We start from the raw sequence: 24,876 nt of genomic DNA, 5'->3' as shown, positions 1-24,876 counted from the left end.
GTTGAGGGAGGGATGGTATCTCATTCCCCGTTGTCTCCTGGTGGAATAGCATCTAGAAACTGTTTGTAGGCTAAAACGGGACTCATCAGAAGATCGAACTCTATCCCATATTTCAGGACTTCAAGTCACATGTTCATGGCACCAGTTTCGACGAGTTCTGCAGTGGTTTGGGGCTAATGGGATTTAAGGTATTCTTGTTTTTTGAGGCGGTCTCCAGGATTTCCCCTATGTGCTGAATGGGATTAATGAGATTCAAATTCAAATTATTATATTAGGGCCACCCGTAATCTCTTACTATAATGTATTATGACTGTAAATTGCGTGTGTTCTCTGGTCGATTTGCCTGTTTTGCCTGACAAAAAAAAGGGGGATTAATGGGATGCAAACCACTGGCTTCCTTGTGTAGAGTCCTCTTGAATCGAGCCTTCTTAACACAGTCTGGTTGGAAATGTTTTCACCTGTGGTCGCAGCAACCTCAAGAGACATTTGACGAGAAGTTCATCTGGGATTTCGTCTTCCGTTAGAATCAGCTATCAGTCTGTTCTGGTTAACGGGCGACCTCGGGCGATCTTGGCCAACTCTTCCTGTAATGGTTCCTGTCTCCTGAAACTGCTTGCATATTGCCGAGACGACACTGTGCAACATTAGGCCAACGTGCCAGCTCCGTCTGCGATTGCCCGGCTTAAAGTCGTCCAACGGTCTACCATCTAAAAGAATTATCTAAAAGACGATGACTTGCCTGATGAGTACTGGAGATGTGGCTGTCCCACTGTGAAAGCCAAAAAAGGGGGAATGAAATGATGTGGTCGCAACCCGTGTTTTTAAAGGCATGAATACTTTGCATAATGTGAGGCTCTGTAAGATGGTAAATCGATATCTATTGGATACTCGAAATTTGCTCTTCCTTTTATATTTTCTTCTAAATTTTATATATTTCTTTGTACTTTTTAGGTTTATCTATCATTATTTTTGTTATTTTATTATGACTAATAATAATAATGGGTGCACAATTCAATACAGAATCAAAAGAGCTTGTCATTCGCCGGAATAAGCAGTTTTAAAACCACACTGAAATTTCTTCGTATTAACGCTTTCTTTATAGCGCGGTTTGCTGTAGCCTGCATAAATTATTAGTTGATATTATTCAGTAAGACTATTTAAATTTTTCTCGATTGATTTCTCATTTTTAAATTCTATTTCAGGTTTATCTCAGCACACGCAGCGGTACGTGGGTCGTATCCAGATTAGGGCCGGGCGGTTGGCCCGCTGACGCATTGGTGAATCGACGCTTCATCAAGATGCTAAGAAGTATTGTTCCTTCGAGTCTGTTTTGCGCAATAGTTGAAAAGAAAGTAAATCAGCAGCTGGACCACGAACTTTACCGGCTCAAGTCACCCCATAGGATATTTAACCACCAAATCACTGTGAATGAATTCCTTCCCAGCAAAATTATCTCTGGAAACATCGTAGTGACCGGAGATGTGAAAAGGTTTACAGAAACAGGGGTGGTCTTCGAACACGACGAAAAAGAGGTTCGTCTGGATGCAGTTATTCTGGGCACCGGGTACTGGGTGAAGTTTCCTTTTCTGTCCGATAAGTACGTTCAGGTAGAAAACAACCGTCCTTTTTTGTATAAGCACGTTTTCCCTCCGCATCTTCTTCACCCCACCCTTGCGTTTATAGGCGTATTGAAAACATTGGGATCGATTATACCCATCGTAGATATGCAGAGTCGATGGGCCACTCGGGTTTTAAATGGCAAATGCGAGTTACCCTCATCTGATGAAATGACAGCTGAGATAATGGCAACCGGAACTGCAACACTTAAAACCGTGATCTCTGGTTCTGACCGCGTCCAGTGGATTGACTATATGGACGACCTTGCCTCATTAATCGGATGCGATCCTGATTTAACCAGTCTGGTATTCAGAGATCCAGTGTTGTTCTGGAGTTGTCTTTTTGGTGCTTGTGTTCCTTACCAGTATCGACTTCGGGGACCCCACTCTTGGTCTGGGGCTAGAAATGCTATTCTCTCATCTTCGAAAAGAATCAAACAACCTTTTAAGACTCGTTCCTGTCATACAGACAGAAATGAAACTGAAGTTACTCTCTGTAATAAAACATTGCTATCGTGGTTTCTGTTAATAGTGTTTTTAAGTGTATTGTGGAGAATATGTACCTGATGATAATATTCAATGTTCTAGCAATGTAATTAAAGTAAACAGTCTCTGAAGTAACTAATAGGCCTTTAATTAATGATGAGATTAATTAGAGATTAACGATGTTAACACTTTTGTGCATGATGAAGCTCCATATTTAGCGCCGATAAAATAGTCCCAAAATTACAGTTTCCTTGCATTCTCTTCACAAATAACGCAAAATTTAAGCAGCTTCCGGATTAAGCAACCAGCACAGTGAATACACTCGCAGTCCTTCTGCACCGTGTGAAAAAGCTCAGATTCGAGTCCCGAGTCGACAGCAGGTGAGTATCGTAGATTCATTATCTTGTAGCAGTTCTTCAGGATTTCCTTCCTGTCGAGCTTGTCTTCACAGAACCTAACAGGGTGGATCCTAAAGTTATTGAAGATCGATCCGAAGACAATTGGCTGGAAACATGTTCCTCAAGGAATCAATGCTTGACAGCATAAGACGCAGAGGGAAACAGGAGTCGGGTGCTTCCCTCTTGCCCTCTTCGGGCCAGAGATTAATGTGGATACCGATGGAGCATCAATTCGCCTCGTTATAAGCCGTGCAAGCGTGAGGACATTTTTTGTCATGATGATGTCTCCAGGGAGTGGTGCCCAGATTTGCTTGTAGGATCGATCTGGAGATAGTTAGGGGGTGGCCTACCACCCTGTTCATCCATCTAAGCAACCAGTACTCTAAACTGAGATACATGTGAAGGTATAAGGCAGGGGCAGATGACCAAATTTCTGATGCATAGAGAGGGATCGGCGTAATACACCTCATGGTGTGCCGAACAAGCAGCGCTAACTGATGCACACCAACGAGCTCCTGACGCACTGGCCAAAGAGCCGCGTACTTTTTCTGCCTCATCCTGACAAAGTGAGGCTGAAAGATGAGCCCAACATCCCAGGTGAGGCCAAGGTCAGTGTAAGTAAAGTGTAAAGTGTATTCGTGTCAAACAGCACCAGGGGTTTCCCCCATCTCCGTGTAGTTTTCATTGTGGGTGTAACAGATTACTGTCTAGGCCAGAGATTTAAAAGTGTATGGGAGTATGGAAGTATTGTGTGGCGTATTGTTGTTCCTCTGGCCATTTAGCCGCTAGACCCCTACTGAGGCCCAACGTTGCCCCACTTACGCACCGTGGAGGCAGACCAGGTGCCCAGTAGATATTAATATACTCTGGCAGGCCTTGCCACCTAATTTCCTGAGATACCTAATTTCCTGAGATTTCAGTGTCTAGGGCCTAAAAAAAAAAAGTTTTCTCTTTTTTCCCTTTTCCGTGGGGTAGTTCGCTAATAGGATTTACGCCGAAATTGGTGCGCGATTTGGCTTTCAGAATATTTAGATTTTATCGTGTGAAACATACGCTGTGTTGTATAGAAAGAGTAAAGGGGAAGACTGAAGACTGGTGGTCAATAGAGAAGGCGATCCCAGTTTACAGTGTGGCATGCCCATGCTACACCAGAAGAGGAAGTAGGGGTGGTGAGGGTGAGGAGACCAAGAGATAGTCATCTCCACTCCGCCGAGGATTTGGAGTGAAAGAGGACCGTGCAAGAGTGCAGGTCCAGTTCGCCTATAAGGCGTCAGCATCCTGGAAATTGTATGTCTGTCTGGTTGTCCTTCCTAGGACCATGTCCCCTTGTTCTTCATCTTGTTTCCTTTTGTTACTCATCTAATCGTGTTTTCCCGTCATTGGGTATCTTCCTTGGTTGGCTTGTAGCGGTGGTCGTTTGTCCCGCTTTGTTGACCGGTTATTTATAGATTTAGTCGTGGGTGTCATTTATTGGTTTGTCTCTATCGGTGGTGATCTTTCCCTATGTTTATGTCATTGCTCATTTGAGTTGTTGTGGATAGCTATTTCAGTTCTTCTTCTGTTGAAGATGTCCTGTGCGAAGCGGCTGAATGCAATGTATTCTTCTTCCGAGTCTAATAGGTGCTGTTCATTGTTTTTTGGTATATATCGTATTCTGGTGATGAGTAGTGATCTCATCTCCTCATAGCATTCGCATTCGTGCATTACGTGTGGCCATGTCTCTATATTACCGCAGGTACACGTTGGATCTTCTGTTATTCCAAGTGCATTTAGTTTTGGCATTAAACGGCCCATGCCCGTCAGCAGAAAGGTGGTGTTTGACCCTGGGTAGAACCACTTTGGGGCCTTGGGGTAGGTTTTGTCCACTCGGGGTATAAAACGCTGATTTCTCCCTTGGTTCTCTCCTGCCATCTTTCCTGCCATTTTCTCTTAAGGTATTCCACAATTCTTTGCTTTTCGTTTTTGTGGTTGTTTGTGAGGTCTAGCGTGAATGCTTCAAATGTATTCGGTGTGCCCTTTGCCAAGAGGTACATTAATCCGCATCTAGCCACCTCGAGGTCCATGGGAAGGGCTCCCGCCAGGAGCTGTAGAGCGCTGGTACTTACGGTTTTGCAAGCCCTGGTGATTGTTAGGAGGATATTGCGCTGGACTGTTTCCAGGATTCTTTTGTTCACGGCGGTTCCCGCTTTAGTAAACCATATCGCGGCTCCGTATGTTATAGCAGGGACAAATATAGTTTTGTAATACAGGGATATGGTTTTCTTGTTTAGACCACAATCCCTGCGTGTTACTCTAGCTATTAGTGCAGCGTAGGTTTCTCATCTTATCCTTTAGATTGATTAAGTGCTGTTTGAAGGACAGGTTTGAGTCCAGTATGATGCCTGGACATTTCATGTGTTTTGCCAGCTTGACTGTGGTATCTGCGATTTTAATCTGTGGTGGTCGTCTGATGTTGAGCATCCCTTTCAACAAGACTGAATTGGTTTTAGTGGGGGAAGATCTCTAGTGTGTGTAGTTTTGCCCAGCTTTGTAATTTTGTAACAGCTTGATTTCCAAGAACTTTAAGTTGTGATCTGGAGTCCGCAGCTATGGTTAAGACGAGATCGTTGGCAAACGCTTATGAGCCTACTTCACTCAGATCCAGAGCCAGGAACTCGTCGAATACGATGTTCCACAGGAGCGGCCCCAGGACGGATCCCTGCGGACCAGCCTGGTCAGGCTTCGGAAAGGTGCCATTACTTTGATGTTTCTGTCGGAAAGGTAGGATCTTATGCAATTGTATAGATTTTCTGGGATTTCAGCTTTCTGGAGTCTGCCGAGGATGCTCGGCCACAACGATGGGACGGTATATGAGTTTGGTTCTTCGGGTGGCTTCGTCGGGTTTTTCAGGATTAGCTTAAGATGTGCTGTTTTCCAACTTGATGGGAATCTGCCTGTAGTGAGGCAGCAATTGAAGAGTTGTAGCAGGGTTTCTGAGATGTGCCCCACTTCCTTTTTGATTATTTCTGGGTCCAGAAGGTCCGGGCCAGGGCATTTTTTATTCTGCACTCGTGTTGCTGCTTCTTGCATTTCCTCCATGGTAAATGGCGGTTCTAATTGTTCCGTTGTGTATGTTTCGTTGACTTGGACGATTGCCTGCTGTTTATCAGTGAGGGTCTCTGGTGGAAAGGTCAGTAAGTAAGTATAAGTGTAAGTGTTTTCAGTGTCTAACGGCACCAGGGGTTTCTCCAATCTCTGCGTTGCTATTATTGTCGGTGTACCAGTTCACTGGGAAGACCAGAGATTTGAAAGTGTATGGATTATGGAAGTGTGGTGTTTTGTACCGTTGTTCCTCTGGCTATTTAGCCGCTGGACCTCTGCTGAGGCCCAACGTTGCCCCACTTAAGCCCCGTGGAGGCAGACCAGGTACCCGATAATCTTTAGTTCACTCTGGCAGGTCCTGCTACCTAATCTCCTGAGATTTCAGTGGTTAGGACCTAAAAAAAAATAAATAAATAAAAAACTAATAAACAAAAATAAATAATAAAAAAAATAATAATAATAAAAAAAATAACACATATATGTATAGATATATATGTGTGATATCTCTGGATTGCGTAGGGTGATGTCGCTTGAATAAGGAAAGATCGAAATATGGGCGTAAGTTAATTTGGATTCATTGAATTCGTGTGGGGGGGGCATTCGTTTGTATAAAGATAGAGAGGGGGCAGACTGAAGACTGGGGGTTAAAGGTGGAAGGATGAGGCCAACAGAGTAGGAGGCCTCAATTTGGTGTCAGTAGGGCATGCCCATGCCCTGCCAGAAGGAAGAATGGGGTGGCATGGAGGGGAGGAAACAGTATGATCATCTCCTCCTCCTGCCGGGGTGGGGTAGAAAGGGCCGGACAAAGGAGCTGGCACAGGTCGCCGATATGGTGTGTGTGCAACGTGGCTGCAGAGTGGCTTGGTCAGCAGGTTCAGAACAGCATCACGACACTGGTCCCACCAGGAGGTACATCCAGGGACAAGGTCTCTACCGACTTGTTCACAGATCGGTTGAATGCCGGCGTTGGTCATGGGATCAAGTCTCATCCAGTTTGGTCGTGGTCATGGTCCTTCTATTTCCATTTTGGGTGGTCATTCTTGGTATGGGGTCACTTCCACTGTGATGTTCTGTTGTTTGGGCGCCGATGTAGTGTTGTCACTCCTGCATGCGGTGATTGTCACATCCTAGGGTAGTTCGTTGGGTAAATAACATGCGCTGTCGGTCCAGTTGACAGGGTGTCCGTGTTTGATAGTGACGTTCGTGGGAGTAAAGTCCCGTCCGATATCGTGGTACTCTGATCTTTCTGGTTCAGTTGACAAGGTAATGGCACTCATGGAGCAGAGTCCCGTCCGGTGAGTTGTAGTTGTAGTCAAGTCCTGCATCAGGCCTGGGGAGGTTGGGTCATTGCCCTTAGCCGGGTAAACAGCTCATGTGCAAAACATGAGAGGGCCTTGGCAAGGTCAGTATGGGAGGTCACTTTTTTGCACCGGCTCCCCACTAACAAAGATTTGAATATCATTTTTGACTCTCTTCTTGGTTATCGGCAGTTGCGCTGCCGATGATGCAGCCCAATTGTGGGAAGATAATTTTCCAAGCTCAATATCTGCCTAGAAGCTTGTTAGTTGATATCATGAATCTGATGATTATGAACTGAGCTCACGTAGAACTTCAGATCGTCGGCGTAAGAGACAAAGTTAGGATTCGGAGCTAGGAAAGGCTCCAAAATTGCTGCAAACAGGATAGCTGACAGCACGCTTCCTTGCGGGATGCTTCTTCAGACGTCAATAGTTACCTGGAAGTCGTTGTAGGTCAAAGACAGGTGTCTAGGAAGTAAAATTGACTTTAAAATTGAAGTAAGGATCTGCCAGGCCGAAGTAGTGTTCAGAATGGTCAAAAGAGCTGCAAGGTGTATTCCGTCATAAGCCGATTTAATGTCCAGGAATATGATATCAATCTGTGATTTTCTGTTAAGGGTCCGCTGAATTTTGAAGAGGGTATCAAGAAGATTGGTACTTGTTGATCTCCTGTGCAGGTACTCGGACCTGTGTCCAAAGCAATGCTGGGCAATTGCTGGCTAAATTACTTTTTCAAAAATTTTGAGTAAAGGACAACTGATGGAGATTGGTCACAGGTCTTAGGAGATTGGGGTTTCTTGGTTTTTGGAATGGGTTTAATATGGTAAGTTCTCCAAATTGAAGGAACTATTCCAGATTGCAGGATTTGTCTGCAAAGGTGAAGGAGAAGGTCAACTATATATGGGCTGCAAATTTTGATAATAAAGAGTGGGAACCATCCGGACCCACAGTAGCTTTGTTGGGTAGTTTATTAATGACATCAGTTAGGGTTTCTCTAGTTATTTCGATGTCAGTCAAGTGTGTCCTAGGTAACCAGCCCTCCTGTGAGAGAGAGAGAGGAATCAGAATCAGGAGAATCTGCCTGCAGAAAGCTGAACTGTGCCCATCCCTGGACAAGCTTTTGGTCAATGGCTAGATGATGATGATGATGCGAAAGGATCCTTCTACCCCTCTTCAACCTAACCAGAACAGCTTGGTTAAGGACTTGCCTTTTCTTTTTCAAGAAGCATGGTCTTTCTTTCTTAAAGATGGAAAGATCTGAGGGAAGTTGGGTTTTCTGCCATTTCCAGTAGGCCTTCTGTTTCCTGATGAAAGCCGTCTTAGTTTCCTTATTAAAACCCCAATTTTTGACCTGTTACCAATCCTGGCTGCACCAGAATTTTTAGATTGAAATAACTTCAAATAATATGTGTATTATGGTATAATTCTGTCCGGATAAGTTTTTCTAAAAGTCACTGTACTTTCTTGCATATATATCTTCATTCTTTCTTAAAGTAATAGTCATTTTAAGAAACAATGTTCTAAATATCTGGAGCGGTTGCGTTCATAGAATTTCCGATAGCCTGGAGACATTGTACTTCCTTCTGGGTACTGCAATTTAGTGTGAGCAAACTCACTGCTGACTGTAAAAGTTTCCAATATTAATTGTACCAAAAATAAATCAATAAACAGAATAACTTCCACCCCAATATTTCTAAAATATCTATGAAACATTAAAGTATAAAATTACGTTTATCTCAAAGGAATTTCGGGGTCCAATATTTGAAAATTTCACTAAAATGCTGTATAATGTTGAAAAGATGGATTAAGGTGTTTTGATTCGATGTAATGCACATAGGAAAGCGAGTCAAGTAAGCTAGTCCAACTTTGGTCGCAATGCTACTTCCAAGTTTATTTTATTTTTTATTTTTTTTGTTTTCTAATTAAAATTTTAACGGATACATTGCACATTTTAAGACATAACCTGATGCAAATTTTCTAAACAGCTTAGAGGAACCAACAAGTTTCCATTTGGTCCATAATACAGTAAAGTGCATCAAACTGATAGAAACAATTGAGAAACCCATTCTAAAGTTAAACTAATAATGAGCCAACGGTCCCGATGGCGGTATATAATTCACATCCTCCCAGCAGAAAATTCCGTTTCCGTGGAAACCAGGCTTGCATTTGCAATATCCGACGTTGTTTGGGGGCACCACGCAGTAACCATGAGTGCTGCATTCGAGGTTAGTCGTACAGATGGAAACGAGTTGGGCCTCCCGTAATTCGACATCCATCTCGGTTTCGGTCTCGGCTGAAGTTTCTTGTTCCTCGATCTGCTCTGTCATATTCTGGTTTATCACTTTATTGATATGAACCTGAACAGTCGGTGCAGGCTTGTGGTCGGACGATGGAGCTTCTGTGGTCGTCCTTTTTGGAGCCGAAGTGGTACGATCGGATGCAGTAGTAGTTTTCTGATCTGGTGATTTTGTCGGTTTTTTCTTCTTCTTTTTTTTACCTGCGGCCTCGTCTAAGGCTTCCTCGTTTTCCTCCATGACCTCTCCTACATCAACACCCTCCTCTTCGCTTGCTTCGAATGGTAAATCTGCCGAGTACTCGTAATCTTTATCTGCGTTGTCTTCCTCAATTTCTTGAGGACTTCTGCGCACCCTTCGTCTTCTTTTCAATTTAGGCTTTGGTAATGTCTTTGGTTTCCTTTTGGACATGATCCTATAGGCAGCGCTACCTGCTAGCAGTTTCTTCTCTCTGAGATTTCGTTGAGATTGTAAACTGCGGATTCTTCTGCCTCTCCTCGCTGATGTATACTCTCCAGTACTACGCTTTTTTTCGTGAACATTGATGTCCTGTATAGTCACTTGCTTTATTGCAGCTGTCTCCAATTCCGAAGTGTGACTGGATATCTCTGGGACGCTACCTACAGATAAAGGAAAATAAAGGAAGCGTTATTAAATAAAAACGTATCTTCATGCCTCGCTACATTCACTGGCGATTGGGATAAACATTTATCATCATATAAATTCCCCATTTATAAGTAATTTTCATTTCTCCATGGTCGAGGAGTGGTTAGCATTCCTCGACTGAAGAGGACTTTGGAAATTCTCCGGTCGTCGAGAAAATTTGAATCGAAACTTCTTCAAACGAATGGCAAACGGCAAACGGCAAAGTATTGTGCCAGACTGCCACGAAGGCCATATTACACAATATATGTAAGACTAAATTTAAAATTTCTCATATTAGGGTTACCGGAGAATAACTTCATCCACTCATGTGTATTATGTCTAGAAATTGCGTGCTTTCTCTGGTCGGTTTGCATGTTTTTCTGGATGAAGAATCCGAGTTTCCGGGAGAAAAAGAAACCTTGCTATCCCCGCCCTGAGACCGGCTAACTCAGTGACCGAGTGAAAAAAGCCCAACAAATTTCCTTTCTCCATTGACAGGATTCGAATCCGGGAATTTTCATCCGGTGTGGGGAAGATCGTGATTATAACTACTACGTTATCCACGCGGAAAAATATTACAGAACCACTCTACCATGAAGACCCTCTCACTCACAACACTCAAAATTCATAATAGACCATTGAATAAAAGTGAAGAAAAGTTGTTTTTTTTATATCGCTTGTGGAACTGTACCAGACGTCCACAAACCTGCTATGCAATCATTTGATTTAAATCCAAGAATCTCATCTGGGTGATCAATTTCAATGAACGGAAATGATTCGAGTATATTGCATGTGATTTCTACTCTGCGATTTATACTCCAGAATGGACTGTCGTCATTACCCCCCTCAACAGTTAAATCTCGGTGAATTCGTTTGTAATTATCAAACTGAACTATTTTTATATGTGCGGTTACTTACTCATTTCTTCTATCAAGAACCTTCTCTTGGCGACAAATACTCCTTTTGAGGTATACATAGAACACGAAAGGACCCCTTCTTCTTCTTTCCTAAGTTCCCGGATGGATACAGACCTTCCGGAATGGCTAACCTTCATATTACTAGGGAGATCAGTAACTTCGTCAGTTTTTTCCATTTGCCACTCAAAAGACATCCCCTCTGCAGGCAACATGACGTAGCTCTCTACGTTCACAGTTATTTCTTCTCCAGAATAGACTCGCCCCAGATCTACAGCGAAATGGAAGAATATAATAAGGATGTTTATTTTAATGTATTTATTATAATGTTAAAATGATATTTAACATCCTTGCAACCCTTTTTTCATACTACTAACCTTCTTGTTAATATTATAAGCTAGGTTCAACAGATGCCAACTTAAAGGCCGGAATTTTCAAATATTGTGTAATCCCACTACATATATTCATCACCAAAAAAAAAAATATTCATCACCAGGATAAGCTACGGAGCCAATTAGCCATGTGACTCATTTGAGAAGAGATAATGGCAGACCTGCTGGGTGTAGCAGTAACAGTAACAGTAATGGCAAATGATGCAAGAAGACAAGTTTATATAGCCCAAAAACAACAACAACAAAAAACACACCTACACAGTTCAGCCATCCTTACCCTCCAAGAATTTGTCTAGTTCTTCCTTGAATTTATTCAACCCATCTACTTTCACAACAGATGGAAGTCTGTTCCAACAATCAACCGCCCTGGCTGAAGGCAAACTTCTATATATCTATCCTGCAACCTTCCTTACACAATCTGAATTTATGTCCCCTCACGTGTGTAGTCTCAGCAAGTGGAAGACTTCCATTAACTCAATCCATTCAATGCTTTAAACACCCTAATCAGATCTCCCCGCAGGTGCCTAGTCTCGAGATGCTGCAATTTGCAGAACTGAAGCCTTTCTAGGTAAGAGCACCCTTTTGTTCCCTTCACCAGTCTGTGCCCTTCTCTGCACCCGTTCCAGAAGATCTGCATCCTTCCTAAAGTGGGTCCTCCAGATCTATATACACTGTACGGAGGATATAAATTATAATTAATGATATTTCAATATTGTCTAAACAGAACCAGCATGACGTTATACATTTTTTGGGTGCAGAGGGCTGTCAGCCGTCCCAGCCTCATCACAAGTTGTAGCAGACGTTGTACCAGTTCCAAACAAGGCTGACCTAGTGCAATGCGATGGGAGATGCTGCCATATCTCTTTTACGGTCCGGATCTTTGTTTCATCGGGTCAAACCTGCCTTATAATAACAAGATACTAAGGTCTTCTCGAGTTTCTACGAGAAGCAGATAAATATCAAGATTTTATGTTTGTAAACTTTATTTAACAAATATTAAAGGAATATCGTGTGAGTAAAATATAACGGACTGCATCCATCTTACCTTCAGGTATGATATTTATTCTGAAGATGATTTCTGACACAAAACGGTGTGTTTTCGACCCCGCTTCTTCTTCCACACCTCGGATCACTCGAGAGGTGAAACAATTGAAATCAAAGTTGGATTCTGAGAGGGGACTGATACGGAGCTCTTTACCACTGCTGCCAATCACCATATTCCATGGAGGATTGTCTGTGTTACAACAACGAAATCATAATTATAGTTGGTCTACAAATTTCGCAATACATTCTATTTAAAGATATTCTTCCGTTAGACTGACATTTTCAAAAAAAAAGTAGTCATTCAGACTTGTTTTGTGCAGAGGATTTTATTAAGATGACACAATACAAATGTAAAATATTTGAAATGAAACATCTATTCATTAGTTCGTTCCGTTACTTTCAAACGGTCCATTTGACCCATTTGTCTCCTTAGCATTGTGGGCGATAAACTTCCTAGACTCGTCTCAAGTAACATTGTCACAGTTCAAGGCTTAAGTAATCTTAAGCACCATTACAAAACGAATCACAGTATTTCACCCAACAATTTTCTACCGATTCCTTGTTAAAATGAACTAATACATTGTCTTTCAAATAAATAAAAATTTAATAGTCAAACCAAGGTTACACCAATGTTTAATGAGGCAGATGTAACAACAGAGGCTGGAATTTGGCCTTCAATATCGCTCGCGCAAAGCGCCCTTACATGGAAAGAGAGTTCATTTAAAGAATTGCTCAGCACTGAGTCTGGCCTTGAACGAATCTCCAGACATTGAAGGTAAACAACTAGCCATATTTGTTCGTTTTATAACATATAATCTAGAATTGAAAAAAGAACTGTTATGTCTGATTGCTTTGAAGGATACGACTCGAGCTTCAGACATAAAAGAAGATCTTCGTCTTGCTCTAGGCAAAGCTTCTGTACCGATTAAGAAGATAGTTCGTATTGCAACTGACGGCGCCCCGTCTATGAGAGGTGTCAATATTTGCCATATCTATTAACCACTGGGAATCCTCAAAGTTGAGGATGTCCAGTGATTAATAGATAAGGCATTTTTCGCAAATGCTGTTCAGTATTTGCATTCATTAAACGTATCTCTGAAAGGACAAGGAAAACTGAACGCAGAGTGTGTTCAGCTTCCACAACAAACTGAAACTCTTCGAGAAGGACCTGCTTTCTAAAACCTTCACTCATTTCACGTGTTTGAATAAAACTCTGAAAACTCTACCTGGATTTGAAATAATAACCAGAGATTATGTATGCAAGTTACACGGACTGGCAGAAGAAATTAATGATAGATTTCTGATTTAAGAGCACTTAAATCCTTTTCTTGTTGACATTATGAAGAATGGCTGTGGGTCTCACCGCCAATTGATGAGGATACAGCAGCTGTAGAGTGTTAATCAGTGTTATATATATCTGAACGCAGTGTTATATATACAATTTTGATATAAATAAAAATTAAAATATAATCCGCATGAGAGCCGCACCACAGTCCTCGGCGAGCTGCGCTATGGCCACCCCTGATATGTAACAAGAGCAGCAGCATGCGCCTTCTTGGACTGTACTAACTTAATTATTCTTTAGCGGAAATCAGAGCTCAATGGAACGTTCTTCCAAACAGACACACCAAACTTCAGAACACACGGAATTTCTATAGACACGATAATTTTATACATACTCATATGCTGCGATTCTTTCGCACTTTATAAATGGACCTTATGTGTGCTTAATAAAACAATAGAAAATTGTCCAAGCAATTCAATATAGAAAAGATTCGTGTTTATCATTAAGGAACTTACCGTGTTCAATTTCCATGACCAGAGATTCGTTCTTGTCTTTAATTCTGAAATGCTGCTGCCAGAGAACAACGACATTTTCGCGTCCCATCTCTTCTTTACCAAATTTCACAGACAGTGTCAAGGAGTCTCCAATGGACCTGTCATACCAGCATGTTCTTGCAGCACCATCGTAGAAATCGCATTCTCCTCCAGGGAGAACAAGTAGAAGTTCCCTGCAGGACAAATCAGCTGTATGAGCTCGTATTTATAAAGATTTAAATAATTTACTGCGGTATTCATTTTTGGTGTAGAAAATTATAAGATAGTTTTATTATTTTAATTTTATAATTATTTTATAGGCATATATTAGTATTTAAGTATTGTAAATATTAAAATGCATTATAGTGAACACTGTCAGGCTATTAATGGATCGGGTATTCCAATATGACAGGTTTTTTTTATGTGAACCCCAAACACGAGAGGTATTAGAACCTATAGTGCTTAGTACCGTGCTTGGCTTGGAGGTTGAGAAGGCGAAAGAAGATATTTGTTGACATTGGACTTGAACTTCTGTAGATTATAATTTTCAGGAAATACGTACGAAGGAAGGTTGTTCCAGAAAACGGCAGTTGAATGAATAAACAAAAAGATGAAAAGTTGGTTCTGTGGGTTTGGACAGTAAATGGATGTTGGCTGGTGGCTGCACGTGTTCGAACTGTTTTGAAAGAGAGAGAGAGAGAGCGGGAATTATACAGGCCAATTCAGAAGAACAGTGCCCATAGAAGTATCTGTAGAAGAGGCATGCAGCAGAAACAGTACGTCTATGAGACAGAGAGTGGAGAGACTCTGTTAGAGATGAATCATTAATTAACCTAACTGCCCTCTTCTGAATGGAATCAATAAGCCTGAGAGAGGTTTTGGGGACACCACTCCAGATGTGGGAACAATATTCCATGGCAGGGCGGATTTGCGATTTATACAGAGTGAGCAGTTGTTTGGAAGAAAAGTAACGCCGAGAGCGAAAGAGAAAACCAAGTTTTTTAGATGCAGAGGAAATAATATTTGTAATCTGCTTGGGCCAAGAGAGATTAGAAGTCAGGGTAATCCCCAAAAGAGATATATCATTTTACCTAGAAATCGGAGTGTCACTAAAGATAAGCATAGGAGCAGGAGAATCCTTTTTGCGAGAGATAAGACAAGACTGAGTTTTAGAAGGGTTGAAATCAACTAAGTTGTCTTTGCCCCACTGCAAAATTACCTGGAGATCGGCATTTAAGGAATTGGTAGCAGATTTTCGAGAAGTTGAAGCTGATTGAGCAGGACAATGTTTCTCAAAATGGAAAGTTGAATGCAATGTGCTATCATAGGCAAAACTATGGATAGGATTTCCAGTCAATGGAAGAAGGTCATTAATATACAAGAGGAAAAGAGTGGGGGCAAGAACTGAACTTGGGGGACACCGGCATTAGTGGAGAAGTTAGAAGACAGAGAGCCATCTACCATCATCCTCAGTGAGCGATCAGAAAGAAAACTGGATAACCAATTGCTAAAAACAGTTGGCAAACCATAAGATGGAAGCTTGTTTAGAATACCTTTATGCCAAACACAATCGAAAGCCTTTGAGATGTCAAGAGCAACTACTTGTGTTTCACCGGAGGGTGGGAATAGCCATGAGATAAACGTTCCAGTAGAGAAGAGACAATCACCAAGTTGTGATCTGAAGTGCCTAAAGGACCTTTCACTTTGACCGTGTACTTAGAAGGGTTGTTTGTGAGAAAAAAGATCAAGCGTGTTGGCTGTATGATTAGGATTATCCAGTATTCTTGTAGGTAAATGAACAATCTGTGCAAGGTCATTAGTAATTCCAAACGTCTCAGCATTTCGACCAGCTGGGTCGGTGTGACTAGAAAACGGAAGCCAGCTGGAGTTGTAAACATTAAAATTACCAAGGAAAATTACCTCACTGTTAGGAAAGTTGGACTGGAGAAAGTGAAGTTGCAAAGAAATGAAGTCAAAGAGCTCCAAGTGATTAGTGGAGTTGGGAGAACGGGTAGAGACAACAGATGAATTTGACACATGAGGTAGAGAGATTTTAAGCCAGAGAAGATCAAAGAGAGGAGATTGGCAATTGCCAAGTCTCTGACAGGGAATATCAGAACGGACATATGCACAAGTACCACCTTTGAGGCGAAAGGAATCATACAGCGAATAATTTGGGCATCTGAGATAAGCAGTAGTTGAATCAACCGATAACTGAGATTCTGTCAGAAAAAGTACATGAGGTTTGGCAGACTGCAAGTGGAAATGGACATCGTTGAGATCAGAATTGAGACCACGTATATTTGTGAAATGAATTAGGAAGTGCTTGGGAGGTTTACATCTTTTCGCAGATAAGCTTGCTCGATTAGTTTGACAATTCATGGTGTATTCAATAGTAAGAAAAAGTGGGTGGGACATGCTGTATGAAGTAATGAAATTTTTGGATATGGTGTACACGTGGTAAGAATATACCCAGATCCTTGACATAACGTGGCCTCGACAATGCTCCCCGCATACACACTACTCGGACTCCCTCCAGTCACTATCTGGCAGAGTAGAGGTAGCAAGATTATACACTAGCTGATCCGGAAGCCTCCTAGTGAGTTACCAATAGGTTCGGTCCGGTGTACTAACTAGCGGCCGGCCTGCGAACACCGTTTTAGAGCTGTACCCTCGAAATGAGTTGCAGACCAACACCTTTCCTCACAAAGCAAAGACCACTTAGTGATGGCAGGATCATTTGAAATGATGCTTCAGAGGGCAACCACAGCTGCCAACGAAAAGAGGAATGCCCGCAGAGTTCTTACATGAATGGGCTAATATGCGGTTGACTGCATTGTCTAATATTTTGGTAAAGCAGTGTACAACGTCAAAATATTAAGAAACTTTTTGGCATTTCTGGAAAGAATAAAGGAGTTGACAGACGGTAACAGTTGAGGAAGTGGAGAAGCTAGAGAAACAGAGAGAGTGCACGAAGAAAGTGCCAATTATGTCAATGTCTAAAAGGTAAGAGGTAAATTGCAGCCATTATCAATCCACTGCAAGATGGAAGCCTCCTCAACGGTTCGTGTTGAGCGAAATGGACCATAAGACGAGCGAAATCTGCCACGCCGGTCCAGCGCGGGGTTGGCAGATCGACCGTATTTAGCAGTCAGGGACTTGAATCCCGGTCTACTCAAAGAGCGTGTACTATTGCACTCCCACTCCTGACCATTCGGCTACGGAGACCATTTGTCAATGTCTAGATGTTTATAATTAGCGCCGAGGCGATTAAGGCCATAAAGCGTCAGTATATACAATGTCACACTTTGAGTCTACTACAGTGTGGACATAGTACCATAAAAAATCCTCCCATCTCGAGAGAATAGAACCCAGAACTTTTCCACACACACACACACGTTTGAAGAACAGAGATCTTATTCTGTGTTAACTTCGAAAGCTGATCACCGCTAAAGAAAATGGTATGTCAATTTTATTAGTCTAACGATATAAGCACAGCAGACACTTTGATTTAACCAAAGTCCAGACCCTTGCGACATTTACAGTTGCTACAATCCTCTGTGTTTTCATCTCTGAAATAATTGGTATTCAATTCTCTTGGGACAGGATGAACTTTTAAGGATTTCTTCCCAAAACAGAGTATTTTTTTTTCCCCCAGAACAACAGCCCATCCTATCACAAAATACACACCGACAGATACAATTTACTTTCATCTTATGGCCACAACTCAGCACTTATTTTAAAAGAGTTCACCGCAACCCATAGTCCAAATTGGCAATCGCAGGTATGAAAATAGCACGGGAGTGTTGTTCACTACTGCGTCTAAGAGTGTCAGGATCTGAAATCTCCACCGAGAAAAACTACACGACTAGGCTAGAAACAAGAATAGATCCCGCCAAAGCTAGTCCCCTCTCCCTATCAACCCATGACAACCCCCAGAGCACAATGACGACTGAAATAAATACTGGGTTTACTAGACAACCTACATTTGCGCAGATTGCGGCCATTCCCCCGAAGACACCGCAGCAAAACAAGACGAGTGAATCTGCCCCATTGATACCCTCCCGCACAAATCAATCCATGTTTGAGAACAATCTCGCGAACTATAGGGTTCAAAAAACAAATCAAATCAATGATGAGCACAATAGAACCGAGACCACAACGAAATGTGTCGCAGGACACAGTCAGAGGCTTGCCGATAGATTTAACATATCCTCTGTACAAACGAGAGGAAAAATATTTATCTCAAGACTCAACCCGCAGACAGGTCCAAATCTTATTAAAGAAATGTGCGACAGAGGAATAGGGATTGACGTTGAGGTCAAGCGAATACGCACAAGACATCCTGAATACTCCTCCTTCATACTCTCTTGCCCACTAAATAGTGAAGGACGGCTCTTGGAAAGGGCTGGGAGGCCCACAATTAGGAACAGCACAGCGAACCTACGAAGAGCCCAATAGCAATCAACAGTCAATTTAACTCTCGCAAAAGAATCAAACCAGATTATTATCTTCTTGCAAAACGTAAGAAGCATATCGAAGATAATTTTCTCATCAAAATATATTAAAAGTGACGTCACTCTGAAACATCTGATGGCATATAGCTGGCAAAACCTATACCTTTTGGGCACTGATGATGATGCCTTATCAGCACTCTCACAATCACTCATGCATATGGGCTGAAGAAGGACCATCTAAGGAAATAAAATTATCAGACAGGGCAAAGCCCTGGTTCAACTCACAGTTGAAAGTAATCTTCAAAAATAAGCAAAATTGTTCAGGAAATGGAAAAGAACTGGGCATCCAGAGGACCACACCCGGTACAAACATGAAAGAGCACGTTTCATGAAGGGAAGTTTCATAAAGCAAAACTAAAAAAAGCCAAAAGAATTGTCAGCAAAAAAAAGCCTCGTGCATAAAATGACTGAGACATCCTTTAAGGAATGGACCGAAGCCACTTTCGGAACACCCCTCAAGGAAAACCAAATTGACAGCGAAGCAAACAGTAACGGGATACAAGATGTAATCAAGGAGCTTAAGGAATCTAACAATAGTAATCGGATTGTCACTAACAATGAACATCTAAAAGAAATCAGTATCAGCAGAGACAACTTAAAAAGTGCAATCAACAGCCTCCCAAATAAAGTAACGATTGGGTCAGATAATTTCCCACTATTTATGATCAAAATCTGTAGGTGTTACATCATCGATGTACTACTACACATATTCCAGAGAATTTTGATGGAGAACTTCCCCAAGCTGTGGAAAAGCTATTTTGTAAAACCTAATCCCAAAATAAAAAACCCAAAATCCGTAAAAGACTTCAGACCAATCGCTGTCGGATGTTCTTTGAAAAAACAATCCTGCACACCATTATCGAGCATTGCTTTAAGCACAGGCCCGAATACCTGCACTCAGTACTTACACAGAGATTAACCATCACCAACCTCATGGGGACACTGCTAAGGATCCAGCAAGCACTAAACAGCAAGCAGCAGGTGGACGTAGTCTTTTTATATGTGGCAGCTGCGCATGATAACATATCCATCCCAGCTTTCATAGTCATTCTGCGGGACTACTTTCTCATTACAGGAAATGTCCTCCATTTATTAAAGAGCACTCTTCGGCGCAGACAAATTACGGTGACAAACGAAAACATGTGCGCAACGTATGAGGTTGATAATGGTGTCCCGCAGGGCGGAGTCTTGTCTGCCACAATTTTTGCCATAGCCCTTGAACCCTTCTTAGGCCAGAATAAGAAGCACTTCATCACATACGCCGATGATATAAAATTTTTTATTGCCTCAGAAGATCATAAATCAGCTGACTACCACAACCAAGTGGCTAATACTAAAATAAAAGAACTTCAAGAGTATCTAGATTGTATCGGGCTGCAGTTGAATGAAAAAAAGACGGCACAAATGACTTTCACAAATAAAATAAAGCCAAACAAAATGGCAATATTTGTGAACGGCATCCTCGTCCAAAAGGCACAGTCACACATTGATCTTGGTCTCAAGTAGGACGAAGGCCTGACCTTCCGCCCGCACTTCGCATACATCGGTAACAAAACATACGCGGCGCTTTGGGCAACCAGGCAGGAGCTCACCGGTATTAAAGACCCCGGTCTGATGAAGCAATACATCAGATGTGTTACTCCTGTTCCCCTATACGCGGCACAAATCTGGTCTTCAGCTCCCGAATGCAGTATCAAAGCCTTTCTAGGACTCGAATACTGGCTCTTGAGATGGCTGAACAGAATTTCAGCTGAGCCTTTTACCATCTCAAGAGCTATACTATACTCCAATTTAGAGGTCACACCCTGGAGACAAATAATCACGTCAAGAAACATAATGACCCTCGCTCAGCTTTTAACGGGACGACTGGATGCACCGAAAGCCCGAGAGTGGATAGAAATACCCGGCGAAAAATCAAGACGAGTTGCAGATAAGGAACCGCAACTCAAAGCGGCATTTACGCAGTTGGATGGCCACGGAAGATTCTTTCCAGCAAACACCATCCAGCTATTCAGCAACCTCAATATCAATCCTGAAAAGCTCTGCAATTGCAAATCCTACAGAAAGGAAGTTCTCAGAAACTCTTACTCGCAAATACAGATGTAAGGATACAGTTTCAGCACCTTGTTCGCCCTGGCACAAGCCATTGGGCTTTAGGAAACCCGACCTCATCAAGAAATAGGTGTCAGGATTGTCCTACCTACCCCACTCTAATCCCCAGAGAAGAAGACGGCTGCTGGAAAATTGAACTTTAAAATTTTTATGTAAATATGGTGAAACTCCCACTTGTGTGTGTTTAAGCAGAAGGTATGTTTAAATTGTCACGGTATTATGTTCTTACCAGTTTACAGTACTTAAGTAGTGAAAGCCTTTGCGAGTAATTAATAACTAAAAATATTTTATATTCCAGTTAAAATGTACTTATAAATCAGATTTCATGTATTTTATAATTGTATTACATTTTGTAACATAGTTGTATATGTATGATACATATGGTGTTCTCCTAAGAGAAATAAACTGATGATAATAATAATAAAGAATGCGAATAAATTTTAAGTAAAACTATTCCCTTATGACTTACCTTTCTTCTTCCAGCTCTTCCATAACAAGTGGCTCGTGGTACTGGTTTCGACTCGCATCCCCCATTCTTCCTCTTCCTCCTTTTGGTCCTGTAGATCCCAGTTCCACCGCAAGTACTTTAACCAGTCCGGGCATGATCTTTTGAACCAGTTGCTCTTCAATATTTCCCGACTGGGCTTCGTCTCCGGACACGGTTAGGTTCGCTATGAATTCCGATGGATTTTCTGCATACTGCACTTTAATGTTAGCGCCACGTTCTCCTCTTTCGTCCTCCGCATCCTGCTTCTGGCCGATGAAACTCGACCATCGTTTGCCAATTCCACGTCTGAACCGTCTTCGGCGATGTCTCCTGCTCGTATCCCTTTTCGTTGCACGGGAAGCAAGTGCCGCCACTTCTTGCTCTTTTCTTTTAGTGTCGCCGGTATCGATGTGCTTTTCATCGATGGCTGTTGGACCCTGAAAGTCCATCGGAGCAACCAAGTCAGAATCACGTTTCCGGATGTTCCTCCCACCGTTAGCGACATTTGGCCTTGAGGTCATAACATCCGCTTGTGACATTTGGTACACCGAAGCTCCAGGAAAGGATTGTGAACTTCCGATGGAAACTGGCTGCTGAAGTGCAATTTGACCAGCTGAATTTAAATTATCCACAATACCCAGCGGAGATGTGAGAGACTCTGCCGCCGCTGTTTGAGAATGGCGAAGCGATGTAAACAGGAAAATCGCCCATAAGAGCTAAAGAAAATGAGTTTAAAATAACTGGAATTGGTTTCTCCGGAAATTATAAAACTTTAAAAGTAAATTTCAAAGTAATTAAGTATGGCTTAAATTATTCAGTTTAAATTGTTAATTTTAAAATGCCAACTAAGTTTTCATATTCTGTTTTCAATTTGTTATTAATACGCTATCAGTAACTTAAATTAAGTTCGTATTTAAGAAGTCTTTAAATAGATAAAGATAGATAGATAAACGTTTCATCACTCGTGTGTTCGATTTGAGAGTTCATAGAAATGTCATGGCATTACTTACCTTTTTCATGATAACTTCGATTGCTCGCTGTTTACACCTTAATCCATTCCATCATGGCTACTGTGCTTTGCTTGCCATCAGGTAGTGTAACAATACAAAAATCTGAATTTTTCTATTATGAGAATCAATGGAGAAGTCCTGTGTTGACTGACAATATATGGGCCAGACATTGTTGACAAACTGGTTGGTTGGTTGGAGTAAATCCTCTCTAATTCTTCGTTTAAAAAAATGAAAAGAAAAACACTCGTACAACTAGAATTTACTTAATTGATTATTCGTTGATGAAATTTTCCCTCTATCGGTTTCATTTCAACCCGGTGGGGGAGAGGGTGGCTGTCCTACTAACTGTGCTACCTCAGTTCCCGTTTAGGATGTCTTCTTTATAACTCTGTGCGGTCATTGCGTCCCATGAAAATATATATTTTGGATATCTTTGAGTTCATACCTCCACCCAAAAATATCCACTATCCTCCCTGCCCATAGATATCTCTTTAAATTGTGTTATCTGGGAAATTATGTCTTCCTGGATCTTTCCAATTGTGGGAAAGTCTTGAGCACTTTGTAAAACAAATCTTAACTCTTCGATAAACAATACACACCGCCATTGGGTTTTAAACCCATGTAATATGCTATTCAGGCTATTTCCTGTGCCGTCAGGTAAGAAACGCATACTTCCGGTTATCTTACCACTCTTAAAAAACCTCTTTCAAATGGTAAGAGACACACGGATATTCCTATGGTTGCCACGAAGTCCGTGATTTTATTAATACTTGTATCTTCATACCTGTATTACTTTCGGCAGTTTTCACCTTCGTCCAGCTCTATTAGGTCTTCTGGTACTAGTTCCTTGTTACTGGAACCTCCTTCAATGTCTTTAAACAATGTACAATATTATTGGGCTGTCTGGCCACATGTGCTTGACGCAGACTCACCTCAAGCCTTCCAATGATTCTCCGTTGCTTACATTCAGGCCGGTAGTTACTTCGAAACAGTCTTAACACACTGGCCACCCTGATGTGGCTTCTTTCATCACCAAATGTTGTTGCTGGATGACACTGGATCCTCACCATGGCGCATCCGAAGATTTGGTTCGCCATGCTACGAGCAGTATTTCTTCTGCCACAGTGACCACTGAGTGATGGATCTTATAACACGTTTGCTTTCATCTTAGAGATGTTCAATGGGATTGAGATGTAATGAGGTCGCGACAAAAAAAGAATGAAAAGTCGTCCGGGATGACCTACATAGCAAATCTGCACGGTACCGAAGTGTGTTTGATCAGCAGAACATTCACCGAAAACGTCATTTTCCAAACGTGTTCATCTTCGTCTATACGGCTGAGAATGTGAACAGTCAATTCCCTTCGTTGTAGTTTGTCGTGAGGTTTACCTTCCTGGACGATTTACTGTTTGTGAAGTTTCAATCTCTTCTGAACCACCCCATGCAAAGTTTTTCATATTTTCCGATGATCAAAGGCTGCAACTTTTCGCTTCCATCTGAATTGCAACAAAGCAGAACCCTTTCCTTACTCTTCTTCTCTCCTCTACATGTTTCTCCGTTCATTGCCAGTGTTCTATCTGGCAATAAGTTGTAGGGCGACTGTAGCGCAACTCGTTGGTAATTGGAATGCTGTTGACGGGAGTAATGTGTCACAACACACACAGTACACCGAACCCTGCTGAAAATGGGGCTGCGTAGCAGCAGGTCGCTTAGAGTGCCCATGCTAACCACAGTTCACCGGCTACAGCGCCTAAAATGGGCACGCGAGCATGGAAACTGGACCTTGAGTGATTGGAAAAAGGTCGTCTGGTGCGACGAATCACGTTTCCTGTTGCATCATGCGGACGACCGGGTACGTGTGCTTCGTTTACCTGAGGAAGTGATGACGCCTGGATGCACTGTGAAACGAAAACAAGCCGGTGGCAGCGGTGTCATGCTTTGGGCGATGTTCTGCTGGAATACTCTGGGTCCAGTCATCCATGTGCCGGCACTCTGACGTCTACCACCTACCTAAACATCATTGCTGACCAGGTACACCCTTTCATGGCAACGGTCTTCCCTTCTGGCAGTGCCATCTTTCAGCAGGATAATACGCCATGCCACACCGGATTGTTCGAGACTGGTTCGCGGAACATGAGGAAGACTTCCAGGTATTGCCCTGGCCTCCAAATTGCCCAGACATCAATCCCATCGAGCATCTGTGATTTGTGTTGGAACAGCAACTCCGATCTGCGGCGTCTCAGCCACGGACTTTACAGGGGTTAAAGGATCTGCTGGTTACGTGTTGGTACAAGATACCACAAAACACATTTAGAAATCTTGTAGCGTCCATGCCTCGCCGGGTACGAGCTGTTTTGGCTGCACGTGGAGGACCAACATCATATTAGGTAGGTGGTCATAATATTTTGGCTGATCGGTGTATATGAAGTCCAACTATTCAATCATAAAATGTTAGTTTATTAAAATCTTTTGATTACTCGCTGGTGTATACGTCCATTTTTAATCTGTGTGCGTTTTTGTTTTTGTGGTGTTCATGTATTTTATTTAAAAAGACATGAAATCTTTAAAATTCTTTCAATAAAAATATTTTTTGCGCTTTTGTACATTGTTGTATCGTTCAAATAACAAAAGTAATTTTTATGATAAGTTACGAACATTACATTCTAATGTAATGTAATGATATATATAACTATAAAAGATAACCGGTTAAATAGGTATCATTTGCGCCTGTAGATTGGCAGGTGGAGTTCAACACCTTTATTGT

General features: G+C 42.0%; 1 protein-coding gene across 1 annotated transcript in view; it reads left to right on the top strand.

Moving 5' to 3' along the window:
• The window catches only part of LOC150077156 (flavin-containing monooxygenase 5-like), an 81,975-nt gene extending 79,792 nt beyond the window's left edge, over positions 1 to 2,183 (top strand). The window contains exon 3 of the mRNA XM_090385796.1: positions 1,203 to 2,183. Within this exon, the coding sequence (XP_090241922.1) occupies positions 1,203 to 2,183 (981 nt within the window). The remainder of the gene's footprint in view (positions 1 to 1,202) is intronic.
• The last annotated feature ends 22,693 nt before the right edge of the window (positions 2,184 to 24,876 follow it).

The sequence above is a fragment of the Mastigoproctus giganteus genome, chromosome 12 (assembly GCF_048544385.1).
Source record: "Mastigoproctus giganteus isolate SK-2022 chromosome 12, ASM4854438v1, whole genome shotgun sequence".
In the NCBI taxonomy this organism is placed as follows: Eukaryota; Metazoa; Arthropoda; class Arachnida; order Uropygi; family Thelyphonidae; genus Mastigoproctus; species Mastigoproctus giganteus.
Note: the sequence above shows the minus strand (reverse complement) of the source record. Positions and strands in the feature narration are given on the sequence as shown.